General features: G+C 41.2%; 1 protein-coding gene across 1 annotated transcript; it reads right to left on the bottom strand.

The window, feature by feature from the left end:
• Positions 1–242: 242 nt before the first annotated feature.
• LOC127501912 (mitogen-activated protein kinase-binding protein 1-like) lies at positions 243–14,352 on the bottom strand. Its single transcript, XM_051874224.1, has 29 exons — positions 14,099–14,352; positions 12,739–12,830; positions 12,241–12,303; positions 11,784–11,841; positions 11,540–11,710; positions 11,326–11,463; positions 10,462–10,635; positions 10,038–10,198; positions 9,569–9,758; positions 9,157–9,288; positions 8,901–9,085; positions 8,153–8,244; positions 7,948–8,073; positions 7,653–7,723; positions 6,080–6,201; positions 5,908–5,983; positions 5,481–5,592; positions 5,338–5,401; positions 5,139–5,249; positions 4,734–4,921; positions 4,607–4,644; positions 4,335–4,535; positions 3,866–4,100; positions 3,138–3,239; positions 2,864–2,915; positions 2,638–2,795; positions 1,402–1,827; positions 1,065–1,150; positions 243–731 (listed from the first exon to the last, which is right to left on the bottom strand). The coding sequence occupies exons 1-29, from the start codon at positions 14,201–14,203 to the stop codon at positions 507–509; spliced, it is 3,954 nt and encodes a 1,317-aa protein (XP_051730184.1). The 5' UTR covers positions 14,204–14,352; the 3' UTR covers positions 243–506.
• Positions 14,353–14,575: the final 223 nt, after the last annotated feature.

Genomic DNA, 14,575 nt, shown 5'->3' with positions numbered 1-14,575 from the left:
TTACAGTATGAAAGTAAAGTATGAGATCCAAATGTCTGAGAAAACCTGAAAATCTGTCAAAAGAGTCGAGTTCATTTATCAATCAGATATTGTGATGAAAACATCAGTGATCTCAGACTGTACATTATGATCAATTAAACAATTAATATATGCAAAGCTTACTAGGAAAATAGTGTTGAGTGTGAATTACAGTAAAAATATTAAAGTCAATGTAAATTAATAAAAAAAAGATCTACTTTAAATACATATCATATTTCAGTTTATTGTGTGAGAAATCAGATCAAACAATCACAAATAAATAAAAACAAATAAAAGGATTGTTTAACATGTTATTAAATTACTAACATGACACACATTATTAACCTGTTTGACAATAAAACATTAATAAAAATGGAAATTCAAAAAATTAAAAACACTCATGAGTCACAGCTGGTGACTTATAATAAAAATATTAACATCCACATGAATAAATGACATGAGTTGGTGAACGAACAAGTGAAATACGCTCATATCTGCGTAACTACAGCGTCTGGAGTCTCTCCTCCACGGAGCGCAGCAGCCGCCGCGAGTACTGCTCCAGTAACGCCAGCGTGGCCTTCCCCTCTCCCATCACGGATCCGGACTGATCCGGGCACTGAATCCAGCTCGGATCGCACCTGCAGCAGAGCGTCCGACATCAGCTGCTGCATCTGCTGCTGCTCGCCGCTGCGCTGGGAATCATGGGACATCAGCTGAACACAGCAGCAACACAGCCATCAGTCACATGACACCAACACTAACACATCTATACACTAATATAAAGAGAGACTAAACAAGGGCTGGGGGAATATTCTCATTTTGATGAACCGATATTGATTCTTAAATCCCAAGATTGATCTTTTAGAATCTTGAGAATATATTGGATATATACTGGATAATTCAGACATTTTCTAATTATTGTGTGTTTCTCTCAGTGTCTATGGAGAATGAATGGATTCTGAATGAAATCCAGATCAGAATGAAGTGAAGTGAAGTGTGTCGATGCTCAGCCCTGTTGATCACACAGGAAGACCGTGTCCTCTCACCGTCCTGTAGAGTCCGGTCGCTCTCCTCAAGCTGCGGCACAGATCGGCTGCTGCGCGTCTGCAGGACTCCAGACTGACCGCCGGCTCTGTCACAGCAGATCATCAGGGTCAAGAACACACGCATCATGATCATGAGACGTTATATTTAATGCCTCCTGCTGCTCTGACCTTTTTTGCTCATTTTAACCTGAATTTTGATGCACATTTAGTGTTAGTTAAACAGAAAAATATTATGGATATCGCAAATTGTTTTGGATAAAAGCGTCCGTGGAACACATAAATGTAATTCTGCGAGAGCGAGAGGAAGGAAGTGAAACAGAGGAAGAGGAAGCAGAACCTTGATCATCAGACGTCACAGAGAAAGCCTTCACCGCCGCTCGAGGACGCTCGACGTCAGAGGTCACGGCTCCTGATGACCCCGGGTCTAGAGGAGAGCTGGATCTGCTCGGCCACTCGTCAAACGGGCTGCTGAGGCGCTGACAGGCGCGAGGTTTGAGGTGTTTGAGTTCGGCCGGAGCGCTTGTGAACGGGCTGCTGATCGGCAGGGTCTCGCTGGAGCCCAGATGGAGGCCGTCGCCCGCGGACACGCAGCGGCTGATCTTGGCTCTGGAGCTGGTGGTGGGGCTCATGTAGCGGGCGTTCGGACTGTCCCACGGCCGAGGGGAGGACGGGGGTGTTCTGGGCTCCATCCTCTCCAAACTCAGCTTGGGCAGGACGGGACGCCCCTCTCGCCGCAGACGGGACGGAGGCAGTGACCTTCGTGCTGGAAAAAAATAAACACTTAAAAACACGCTGAAGGAGAAACAGAAAGAAAAAACACCTTGTTGATGCATCATGCAGCTCTAGCCTGAACGTTGTTCATTCACTGCCATTATATCGTAATAAAATCAATAAATCACAATATAATACAATTATAAAATTTCAAAAGTTTATTTGGGCCACAAATAAATAAAAATATGGGTGCAGCTCATCATATATTGTTTATAAACCAAAGATACTCTGAAACTGTTTGAAAATAAAGAAATTAAGACAGAAATATTGGTATTTACAGTTACAATTATTTGTATAATTATTTAAATATATTAAATGTTTTTTTTTTTTTAAATTTAATAATGAAAAGCATTATTATGATTATTTTATATTTTATAAAAAAAGTAATTTTCCAGCTTTTAAAATGTTTTTTAATTCTATACAGATACAAAACCAGTTATTCATCATAATATATATATAAAAAAAAAAAATTAACAAATATAAATATAAAAAAATAAATCATTTTAAATTAAAAATATAAAATATTAAAAAAAAATTACAATTAAAAAATATTTATAAAAATATTCATAAAATTTAAAAAATATATATTTATTACTATTTATTTATTTTTTATTTATTCTGAATATATATGAATAAAAATCAACTCAACTAATAGTGCATCTGTATATCCACTGTCAGTCGAGTTGATGAACAGTGACGCATTAGGGACATTTTGCGTATGGATGTTTCATAAATCGCTCGTAGACATTTAGGAACGTTCAGGATCATTCAGCGCTGGTAGTCATGTGATGCAGACGCTCACCGTCAGCGGTGGGATTGAGTGCTGAAGTGGATCTGTGCAGTCGTGCAGGAGTTCTGCTGATGTACGGGTGGCTCCTGCGAGAGACCGTGTCCTCCATCAGCGGTGTGACGCCGCCGACGCTACACTTACCAGCCTTATGGAGAAACACGTGACCCGTCCTGCACATGAAGATCATGTTACTGCCTCACACATGTGCTGTACAGCAGATCTTACATCTTCACAATACCTGCTGGAGGAGTCTGGGGTCTGGAAACACGTCGAGACGCTGCAGTCCGTCCCTGAGAACAGACGAAGAGCTGAAACTACATTTACATTTAGAGCTGAACTGAATGACTATCGTGTTCTGTAGAGCTGAATCTGAATTTGTAGTTTGCATCATTAATTCTGTTATTTTCCTGTTTATTCCTGTGAAGCTGCTTTGAAACAATCTGTACTGTATAAAGTGCTGTAGAAATAAAGCTGACTTACTAAAGCGACAGCAAACATGAGTGAATCTTTACCGTCAGCGAGTGTCTCCGGGTCTCTCCTCGTGACGCTCTCAGAGTCTCTCCGTGTGTTCGTGTCTCGCTCGCAGTGATCGTCGTCAGAGCCGAGCGGCTCCTCTGAGAGGAAACACGGGCAGAAGAATGAAGTACAACATGATTCTTCACCTCTATGGTTCATCTGAGCTTGTGCGTATGCCGTCTTTTCTTTCATCGGTTACATTTACATTCATTCATTCGGCGACGTTAAAGACATGATCATCCTGTCATCATTTTCTCTCCCTCATGCTGTTACAAACCCAGGAGACCTTCTTTCATCTTCAGATCACAGATGAAGATATTTTTAATGAAATCAGTGAGGTTTGTTCATGCGTCAATGTTTACCGTGTGCTTGTATGTGTCAATCAATGTTTAGGTGCAAATAAAAGCCTAAATTAAATCATATAAAGTGATCAAATCTCCTCACGAGACTGGAGTTAAACCACTCCGTCCATCACGGCTGGTTAGAACAAAAGTCTGATTAACATGGAAAAGACTTTTAATCGCAGCATCACTTGTATTCCCTGGGAAGCGATCACATGACCTAAAGCATCTCACTGATTCGATTCCCAGGGAATGCAGTGAAGTTTGAGTTTACACAACTGTCTGAGAGGGTGATGGAAGAATAAACACATTCAGCGTTTCAATCCGTGTGCTGTAGTCATGTGATAACAGAGGTGAAGCTGAGGTCTGGTCGTCTGATGTACCGTGGCGTCTGTGATCCGGACTGGATCCTCCGCTGCCGTAGCCCACGGAGGCGCCGCTGACGGGACTCTGGGCTTCTTCTGCTCGGGCCGGGATCTGTACGTGGTAGGACGGTCCGGGCGGGCTGCTGGCGCTGGGACAGTGATCCGGGTACAACACGACCCCGTCCGGCTCCGGAGTGCAGGCGGGAAGCAGCCAGGCCGAGAGAGGACGAGCCGTACGCCTGTGACGCCACTCCTGACGGACAGAGAACGACACTGACCTCTGGACAAAACTAGACATGCACGGAAATATCTGACTGAAAATGAACCGTTTCGGCCGAAACTGAACAGAACCAATAAAACAGCTGGAGAACAATAATGTCACATTTATGACCATAAACTCGATAGTCTGATAGAAAAATAACTACAACAAAGTCGATGTAAAAATGCCTTGCGTCTAATTTAAATGCTAATGAATTGAATTAATCACCTGCAGGCTGGAGGTGCTGCCTCGAACCTCGTCCCGCAGCCGGTCAGAGGAGCTTCTGTTCTTCACGGCATCTTCAGACAGTGAATCCAGCTGCCGAAGCTCCAACATGGACTTCACCATGAGCTCCAGAGATCCCATCCGACAGGACCAGCGCCTGCGCGGCCGACACGCTTCAGACACACTCGAGTCCTGCAGACACATCTGACACAGGACACGCATCCGTCAACATCAACATTACAACATTAATGAAATCCACATGGACGTCAACAGACCTTCAGCGGGTTCCACTCGTGTCCTTCATCAGACGCACCTTCACAAGAGGAAACACCTCACATTAATGACCGTAAGTGATTAAGCGTGTGTGTGTGTGTGTGTGAGAGAGATGATGGTGTTTCTGACCCGTCGTCTCCTCAACACTGTCCTCTGACTGACTGCTGTCCGGCCGTCTCTCTGTGTCTCCAGACACCTTCACAGCTTCTTCATCTTCATCATCATCATCACCATCATCTTCCTCTCGGTCGCTCTCAGACGAGCAGCTCATGATGGACGGAGATCTGCGCAGTGTGAATCCACTCGAGGAGGACCGTCTGAGAAAACACACAATCTCAACTACTAGAGACAGATTTAGTTTTTAGACTAAATCTTTTTTTTAGAGACCGAATCCTTGATCGAAGCGTTTCAGACACGGAGAGAAGAGCTGATGCTGCAGTGGATATTATGAGTGAATGAATGTAAACCTGTTGTAGGAGACTTTAAAATAGGGAACTTTAACCAATCACATGAAGGATCAGACAGATCCTGTACCTGAAGGGATTGTTTCTAGCGTTCGGTCCGCTGTGACGACGTCTGCGCTCGGACAGTCTCTCTCTCATGCTGACGGTCAGTTCAGGAGCGAGTCTCCACACAAACACACAGCTGAAACACAGCAGACGTACGTCAGCGAGACTCACACACACACACTGGAGCTGTGCTAACGAAGACGAGGACTGGAACGGGACCGGACCTGTCTCCTGATGCCGACAGCAGACGCCTGCAGTCACTGCTGAACCTCAGAGCCGTGATGATCTCTGTCAGACAGAACAACACGATCATCATCTCACCATCGGCCGACAGAAGAACCTCTGACCGACCCGAGCATCGCCTTACCTGAGTGTCCGAACACGGCGGCGAGACACTCTCCGGTCCGGAAGTCAAACAGGCTGATGTTCTTATCGGAGCAGCTGGTGGCCAAATACAGACCGGACGGATCCATCTGAACCTGCGATCACATGATCAACTTCACTGACACAAACTGAGCAGGTTAAAGGGTCATGAACTGCATTTCGTTTATTTTATACTGGTCCACTTATAACATTATCAAGATTTTTTATTTAAAAAAAAAACATCCTAATGTAGAAGTAATTGGCTTTAGACTTGAAGTATACACCCACTGCTATGATTGGGTAACAGTTTTGCATATTAAAATAATTTTTTATATTAAAATGTCCATATTCTTGATGAATATATAGTGTTTGTTCAAATGAAAACAGGTAATACTCTTCACACAACAGTAGTAAGAATCAGACGGTCTGACCTTCAGCAAACTGCCGTCTTCAGTCTGTGAGCCTTTATAAGATCTCTTCTGTTTGCCGCTGCTGATGTTGATCACTCTACACACACACACACACACACACACACACACACACACACACTCGTGAACACAGGACTCATCCTCATTCTCGTCACTGAAAGATTCATGTTCTCACCTGACGCTGCGGTCCTGACAGCCGACGGCTGCGTACTTGCATGTGGGATCCACGTCCATGTCATTGGGAGTCGTTTTCCGAACCACATGATGTGTCCGTTTGAAGGCGGTTCCTCTGATGGTCTAAACAAACAGGGTTATTATAATTAACTAAAACTAAAACCATAAAAAACAACAACAAAAAAACAAAAACGTATTTTAAGCTAGTTTAAATTCCTACATCAGGTCTCATGCAACCAAGGTAAAAAAAGAAACAACAAAAAAAAAACATTTAAAGTGCACCTATAATGCCCCTTACACAAGATGTAATATAAGTCTCTGGTGTCTCCAGAATGTGTCTGTGAAGTTTCAGCTCAAAATACCCCACAGATCATTTATTATAGCTTGTCAAATTTGCCCCTATTTGGGTGTGAGCAAAAACACACCGTTTTTGTGTGTGTCCCTTTAAATGCAAATGAGCTGCTGCTCCCGCCCCCTTTCCAGAAGAGGGCGGAGCTTTAACAGCTCAACAACAACAAAGCTGGAGAATCTCACGCAGACAAAATGAGGATTGTCAGTAACGGTGTTCAGCCTTACATTGTTCAAACCGGAGTCAACACTGATGGAGAGACTCAGGAAGAAGTTACAACTTTTAAATGTTTCTGAATGGTTAGTGGATAAATTTATGTAGTTGCTGTGGAGTTGATTCAACTCATCCACTAGCATGTGCCGTCATGTTAATCTTTTGTGTTGAATTGACCCTCGTTTGTGAAGCAGTCCGGTGTAAAATGACGGCATGACAACAACACTCTACTACAACAACTCTTCCTCTTCTCTAAAGCAGCCCAACATGGCCCCGCCCCCTTTGTTGTGTGTTATCGGGGGCGGGGTTTATGTAAATTTTAGGGTTTGTGATGTCACCAACCCGGGAAGAAGCTCGTTGTAGTCCCTACCAGCCGTTTGTTGTAGTCCTTAAACAGTGAATTCTGTAAAACAAAATATCTCCCTTTGCGCTGAACTTTGAGTGTCGTAACAGACGTTTAATCATAAACCTCCTCTTTAATGTTCTCATAATATCCACTGCAGCATCAGCTCTTTTCTCTCAGTGTCTGAAACGCTTCCATCAAGGATTCGGTCTCTCTAAACCCCGCCTTTCTGAGAGCTGCTCTGCTCTGATTGGTCAGAAACCAAACGCTCATTATCATATCTGAATCTCAGCTCTTGATTCACAGTGATACGAACAGTAACGATGGCGTCGGTTTTACCGTATCAATCTCATCAAAGTGGATTTTCTTTGGCAGCAGAAAACAGCGCCTTCTCGACATGAACAACACGAACCAAACTCTTCCAGTTTCAGATAAACTACAGTGATTGAGGGCGGGGCAAAGAGACGCTGTTCAGCCAATGAAGACCAGAGGCGGGCGTTATGCAAATTAGTTACAAACCTATGCAGGTTCAGCAAGTGAGACTGAATTACTGACGACTCGTTTCAGTTCAGAATCAGTTCTTTCTTTTATCTGCACTATGATCTTTGATCTTTGCAGATCTTTATTACACACTTCATGAAAGGGAATATCCGGAAAAGCGTAACTCACCCTGTGTGCGGTGCGGATGTACACACTCTTATCCGCTCCGCAGCTGATGATCCTCAACTTCCCATCACTGGCTGCAGACAAACATGAGACGATCAGGTCACAGAGGTCGACACATCTCCGTTTGTTCATGTCTTATTACGGCTCAAGCCCCAGAAACTCAAAACATTTTTCATCTTAATTGTAAAGTCACTCTGACTCCAGACCTGCTGCTACTCCTACAAATTTTGAATATGCAATCAAGTCTCGAAGATGGGACTCTCTAATGGGACTCTGGGAATAATAACGGGACTCTCACCAGCGAAGCGGACGGACGTGACGGAGGACGAGTGCTCGTCCAGCGTCTGAAGCAGACCGTAGTCTTCCTCGACGTCCAGCACGTGGATCAGCCGGTCTCGACTCGCTGTGGCCAGCAGATTCATGCCTGTCGAACACAGTCACACACACTCACACACACACTCACGTCTGCAGGGAAAACACTCTGGGAATGATCGGACACGCACCTGTGTGAGGTTTGGAGTATTCCAGACACAAGATCTCAGAGTCATGTGCTTCAGCCTTCACCATCTCCTTCATACACGTCAGATCATGAATCCTGTGACGATGACATCAATATATTTTAAATAATTAAATAATTATTAAATTAATAATAAAAATAATTAAATACTAATTACATAATTTAATAAATCAATTAAATAATCAGTAATTAAAATAATTAAATAAAAATAAATGAAAAAATTAAATTGTTAAAACTAATTAAATTTAATAAATTAAATAATTAATCAGTAATTAAACAAAATAATAAAAATGATTAAACAAACTAATAAATAAATAAAACCATAATTGCATTAATAAATAATTCATTATTATTTAACAAATTATTAAATAAATAATTTTATTAAATGTAATGATTAAGTTGCATTACAATTATTAAAGAAATAATTAAAAAAACAAATAAATTTATTATTTATTCAACAATAAATATTTTATTAAATAACAATAAATTAAAAAGAAATGCTTGAATAAACAAATAATTAAACAATAATGCATTATTATTTCATAAATGAAAAAATAAACAATAAAATAAACAAAACAATTAAACGTATAAATAAATAATTAAATAATGTAATAATTAATAAAATAAAATAAAATAAAATAAATAAATAATAATTATATATATTAAATGCATGTAAACGTTTTTTTACACAGTGACAATATTTTCATGATAGCTCGTCACATGATCATCCGCACCTCAGTGTGCCGTTTCTGTCTCCGGACGCCAGGTGTCTCCCATCCGGACTAACGCAGATGGATCTGATCCCGCTCCGGCTGTCAGCGCTCGAGCTCTCAGGCTTCTCCGAGCCACTGACCGCAGTTCCCTCCACGTCCAGCAGGGCGGCGGTGTTGTCGTCCATGTAGATGACGTGATGAAGATCCTGAGAGAGTTTGAGTCACTTCATCACTCGTCACCAAACCCACAATACGACATCAGCGTTTAGAGACTTACACTGCTCAACACGTCAGCGCTGTGAACGCCGTCTGAGCTCCAGAAACGCACAGTGTTGTCAGAAGAACAGGTGAGGAACAGATCCGAGGAGCCGAGAGCCGTCTGAGAGCCATCGGCGTCTGTGGGAAACATCTGGAACAGAGTTCGGACAGCTGACGACATCTCATGTGTATACAGTCACAGAAAATCACACTCAAAGAGTCTCTTCTGCTCACCAAAGCTGCATTTATTTGATCAAAAATACAGTAAAAACAGTGAAATATTATTCCAATGTAAATCAGCTGTTTTCTGTGTGAATATATAGTAAAGTGTAATTTATTCCTGTGATTCAAAGCTGAATTTTCAGCATCATTACTCCAGTCTTACACTACATTTTACAGTATATTCACACAGCGTCCGAGCGGATGTTCACCTGCAGATCCCAAACGCAGGCCGAGTGATACAGCGCTGAGTGAACTTTGCCCACTTTCTGCAGATCTCGCGTGTCCCACACGTATAAACTGTGATCATTATACACACAGGACAGCCAGCGGTTCACGGGGTCAAAGGTCACTGCCACAGAGTCTGGGTAGCGGGCGTCGGGCTTTCTGCTGAACGGTTGACTGAAGAACACAGAGGAGAACAGATCAGAAGCGTCTCGGGTTCATCCTTCAGTGTAAATCTGTGGGATTTTTTCATCCCATCAGGTGAAACACAACTAATCACAGACGGTAATGTGTTAATCAGAGTCTCTGATGCTGCAGATCACAGCTGTTACACAACCACATCTGATCAGAGATCTGAACATGTGATGGTATAAAATTCTTATTGGTCCTAAAAAGGTTTCATGTTGATTATGCTGGATGTGTCAGTAATGTGTCACTGAATGCTGTATGAATCACCTGGCCTGCGTGACGGTGGACACGTCGACGCCCAGATGATGGGGGCGGGGCAGAGTGCAGATGAAGCGCAGGTCCGACGGGCTGAAGACGCGCACGGTTCCGTTCGCACACGCGCAGAAGATCAGATCCTCCGTCACCGTCAGAGCGTGAGCTGAACTCGTCTGCACACAGAATCATGATCATCTGAACTCGTCACGTTCGACAGTTATCAATCACACTGCAGCTTTGAATTACTGAACGTTTATTGAGACTGTTGAAAAACATAAGATGTTCATTAATCATTCTTAACAAAATACAGAAGGAGGCATCAGCTATCTTTCTTTCATACATTCACGCGTTCTCTTTAATCCTGTAAAGCCTGATAGTCAGAAAAATCTAGTAATTTGACATGGATCGGGTGCTGAAAGAGAAGGAAGTGTCTGACCTGCAGACGGACCCATCGCTCCAGCACTCTCCTGCCGCTGAACTCACACAGCAGCCCTGATGACGTGATGCAGAAGGTGCTGTCGGACTTCGGCCCGCGTCCGCATGCCACGCCACAGAAGAAGTTGTTCTGCAGCTCCCCGAGGAGCCCCGAGCGGCCCATCAGCGGCACCGGCTGCAGAGGATCATGGGACGGTTCATCAGTGCATTAATGAGGGACACCATTATCTGAACTTTCTTTAAATAACTAGTACTTATGATGATGTTTTGCTGTGCCATTATCTGAACGAGACTACTGAGGAGAAACAAACAAAAATAAAGACCAAGTGAAAAAATAAATAAATAAATAAAATAAATAAAATAATTTAAAACAAATGTAAAAACACCACAATAAAGTAAAATAAATAAATAAAATATAATAATTTAAAACAAAAGTAAAAAAATTAAAAACAAAAAAGTAAAAATAAATAAAATAATAATAATATAAAATTAATTAAAAAAAAAAAGTAAAAAAAAGAAAACAAAATTAAATAAAATTAAATAACTAAAATAACAAAAAACAAAAACAACAAATTAAATAAAAGTAAGTCAAACTAAATAAAAAAACAAAAACAAAAATAAAATAAAAACAAGTTAAAAAACCAAAAAAACCCAAAAATAAATAATATAAAAAGAAAGAAAACAAAAACAAACAATAAAATAATAAATAATAATAATAATAAATAAAATAAGAAAGGACAAAATGTTGGTTTGTACATCATTTTTTTATTAAAATTAATTAAATATCAAAAGAATGTCAAAAACATGTATAAATTTAATTGAAAGCAGCTCCAGGCGTTTAAAAGGTTAAAGGTCATGAACGCACCTTATGGGAGCGCGAGGGCTCCAGGTACCAGAAGCGGACGTGTCTGTTCCCTGCGGTGACGAAGTGAGCGCTGTCCTCCGAGAACGACACCGCCGTCACCTTACTGGACACCTTGTTCGCCGCCACCAGCGCGTTCTTCTGCAGGAGACGAGAGGAAAGCGCATGTAATGAAGCTCAGGGACGGGCAGCAGGGCATGATGGGTAATCACGGTACCTTCCAGGCCCACACGTTCACGCTCATGTCATGCTGCGACCCCACGCTCACGATGTACTTGCTGTTGGGCGAGAACGCCACGCAGGACACGCCGTATTTGTGCTCCAGCAGCTCGGACACCTGCGTCCCTTCGGACACGTCCCAGACGCGCACGGCGGGAAGATGACCGCTCTGAGGAAAGAGAACGCCTGTCAGCTAGTCCAACAACTGACCGGAACTGAACATGTGACTGAGTGACTCTCACCTCTCCAGTGACGAGATACCGGCCGTCTGACGAGAACGACAGTGTGCTGATGGTCTTCCTGAATATGAGACAATATTCACAATATTCCTCATTTAAATAATTCATGCGCAGAATAAAGGGGCGGGGCCTGGTTGAGTTAGTTAGTAGTGTGTTGAAACTGGAGGTTATGGTAAGGGGCGGGACATTTCCCAAACACCAATCACAACACACTGCTCCAGCCGACCAATCAGAGCACATTGTGCTTTTCAGAAGGAGGGGCTTCATAGAGACAGGAACTAAACAGAGTGTTACTGACAGACTGGGAAGAGAGGAGCTGAACAATGGAGAATATGAGGAAAATAAAACAATAAAACATTCAAGCAGGAAAACCTGTTCTAGTAGAGCACAAAAACAACATCAAGACTTTGAGGAAGGGTAAACAGGTTTGTGAATGTCTTGTGATTCGGCGTCTCTTCACCTGGATGAGTTGATGAGATGCTGTTGTGTGTTTCTGGCCGGGTTCAGTAACACGACGACACACCTGAATGAAACAAGAGTTCAATCCACACGTCCATTTATAGGCCTAAAGCTCTGACTAATCTTTGTATTTTCAATTAAAGCTGGTTAATCGCTGTAATACTCTTGGGAAAGAGCCTGGAGATCTGCTTTCCTTAAACTTATCAACATAAAACACTAGAAGAGTTCATAAAAGACTGAAAAATGTGTCAAAATGAAGTGAGTTTGTGCTTAAAACAAGAACAAATATCTGCCAATGGAGTCAGAGAAATAAACTGAATCCAAAGGGAAAACAAGATTATTTCTCTGACTCCAGTGGCAGATGTGTGTTCTTGTTTTAAGCACTTTGCAGTGAGATCAGTACGTTCATCCCTCAACAGCTCGAAATCACAGTAAATCAGTCGTTCATGATGAAGAGGTGTGTGTGTGTGTGTGTGTGTGTGTGTGTGTGTGAACTCACCCAGCTGGATAGGCTACGGTTCCTGAACACGGGTCACATGATAAACCGCTGTTTCCTGCGGTCGTGATGCCCAGAACCTTCTCTAGAGTCACCTGAGAACAACAAACACAGGGATTAAAGTAAAGATCACTGTGTTACACAGACAACAAAACATTTATTAAACACACACACACACACACATTATATATATAATGTTTTTCCATGCATTTCATTTTATGAACAGTATTTAGTGGGAAATAATCGCCCTAAAGATAGAAAGTTAGTTTGTTGACTGCTGAATCGATGACATTATCATTCTTTCTTTCCACACTGATGATTCATGAGCTCAAAGTCAACACAGGAGCATCATGGGAATGTGCTGATGTGACTCTTCACTGTCTCAGTAACATTCGGCTCATTCTCACAAAACCATTAAAACACCACGGCACGAATGATTTAAAATATTAAACATGCATTTTAGTAATATATAAAGACAATATTGTTCTCTACACTGAACAGAGAGTAACTTCAACACAGGAATGAATTATTGTTGTATTTTACTGCATTTTCTGTTGAAATTCTCATTACCGCGATGCGTCCAGGTGCATCTGAATGTAACGTAACTGAAACATAAACTGAAAATATACTAAAAAGTGATATAAAAATGTTGTAATAGATGTCTCCAAATGACAGAAAAAAAATATTATTTTATAATATATAATAATAATGTAAAATAGCAGAAACATGAAGTTGTAAATGGCAGCAGGTGTTGCGGTAATGAGAAAAAAAACAAGTCAAATCAAATAAAAATGTTAATTTATAAATATGTACAAAGTTTCATGTAACTGTGTATGACTGTTAATAATCAGTTTTTAAAACTGTGAAAATGTATTCGCTTTCCTAATATTACTGACATTTGCAGACTGTTGCAGTAATGAGATTTTGTTTTGGAAAATATATTAAAAATGGTGCAACTTTTAAAATTAATGATCACAAGCACTTCAGACATTGATCTTAATGTCTAAAAAGGAAATCTGTTGACGCAAACATTTTTAAAAGTTTCATGTTTGGAATCTTCACCCTTCTGCCCCACAGAAACCACTGACATCATCATCTGTGGACCAATGAATGAAAAGACAAACTAATCAGCAGATTAATCTAAACTAAACACAAGACAATCATTACACTGATTAAAGGACACAAACTCATCAAAACAAGCAGCAGTTTGTTTCCTTTGATGTTTGTTACAGTGATGAAACATTTGATAATTGTAACAAACTGTTGTTTTAATATAAAACTACAAACTCTGCCGCAGGTTTGAGGTGCAGCACTGATCTATTCACTAACTATTCTCTTATTCTCTTACTAGAACAATCTTTACCTTACTGGACAGACTGTCTTTGATGCGACTTCTGCTCTTTCTCAGTTTGATGGACGGAGAGCGCAGGAGACTTTTAATGCGACTCTTGATGGTAAAAGCCTCCATGTCCTTCAGCTTCACAGTCCTGCATTCACACGCTCGAGCGCGTTAAACTCCAGTAATACTACAGTAAAGTCAAGCGAGTTCTGTGTTTGAATCACATCCGCGCTCATCCCGTACCTGCGCGCCGCCGCTAATCAGCGCGTCGAGCGATCTGATTGGCCTTCGAGACTCATGACGCTTCGCTGTTTACATATTCATGAGCACCTAACAGAGAGTAATTATATTACATATATATATATATATATATATAAAACATATTTATGTAATTTTAAAATCAAATATCCAATTCATATATTTTAATATTTATATAAGGCAATACAAGCACTAACGTGCCATTAACGTTAATTTTAAAACGCATATGCAAATAAAACACAA

The sequence above is a fragment of the Ctenopharyngodon idella genome, chromosome 20 (genome assembly GCF_019924925.1).
Source record: "Ctenopharyngodon idella isolate HZGC_01 chromosome 20, HZGC01, whole genome shotgun sequence".
NCBI lineage: Eukaryota > Metazoa > Chordata > Actinopteri > Cypriniformes > Xenocyprididae > Ctenopharyngodon > Ctenopharyngodon idella.
Note: the sequence above shows the minus strand (reverse complement) of the source record. Positions and strands in the feature narration are given on the sequence as shown.

Bases quoted from the DNA above. Each gene is read 5' to 3' on its own strand.
- LOC127501912 (XM_051874224.1), bottom strand. From the start codon at position 14,203: ATGGAGGCTTTTACCATCAAGAGTCGCATTAAAAGTCTCCTGCGCTCT. The intron at 8,245-8,900 runs GTGCGGATGATC...TCATCGTCACAG, and splicing joins GACAGAAACGGCACACTGAG to GATTCATGATCTGACGTGTA. The intron at 5,593-5,907 runs GTCAGACCGTCT...ATGTGATCGCAG, and splicing joins AAGACGGCAGTTTGCTGAAG to GTTCAGATGGATCCGTCCGG.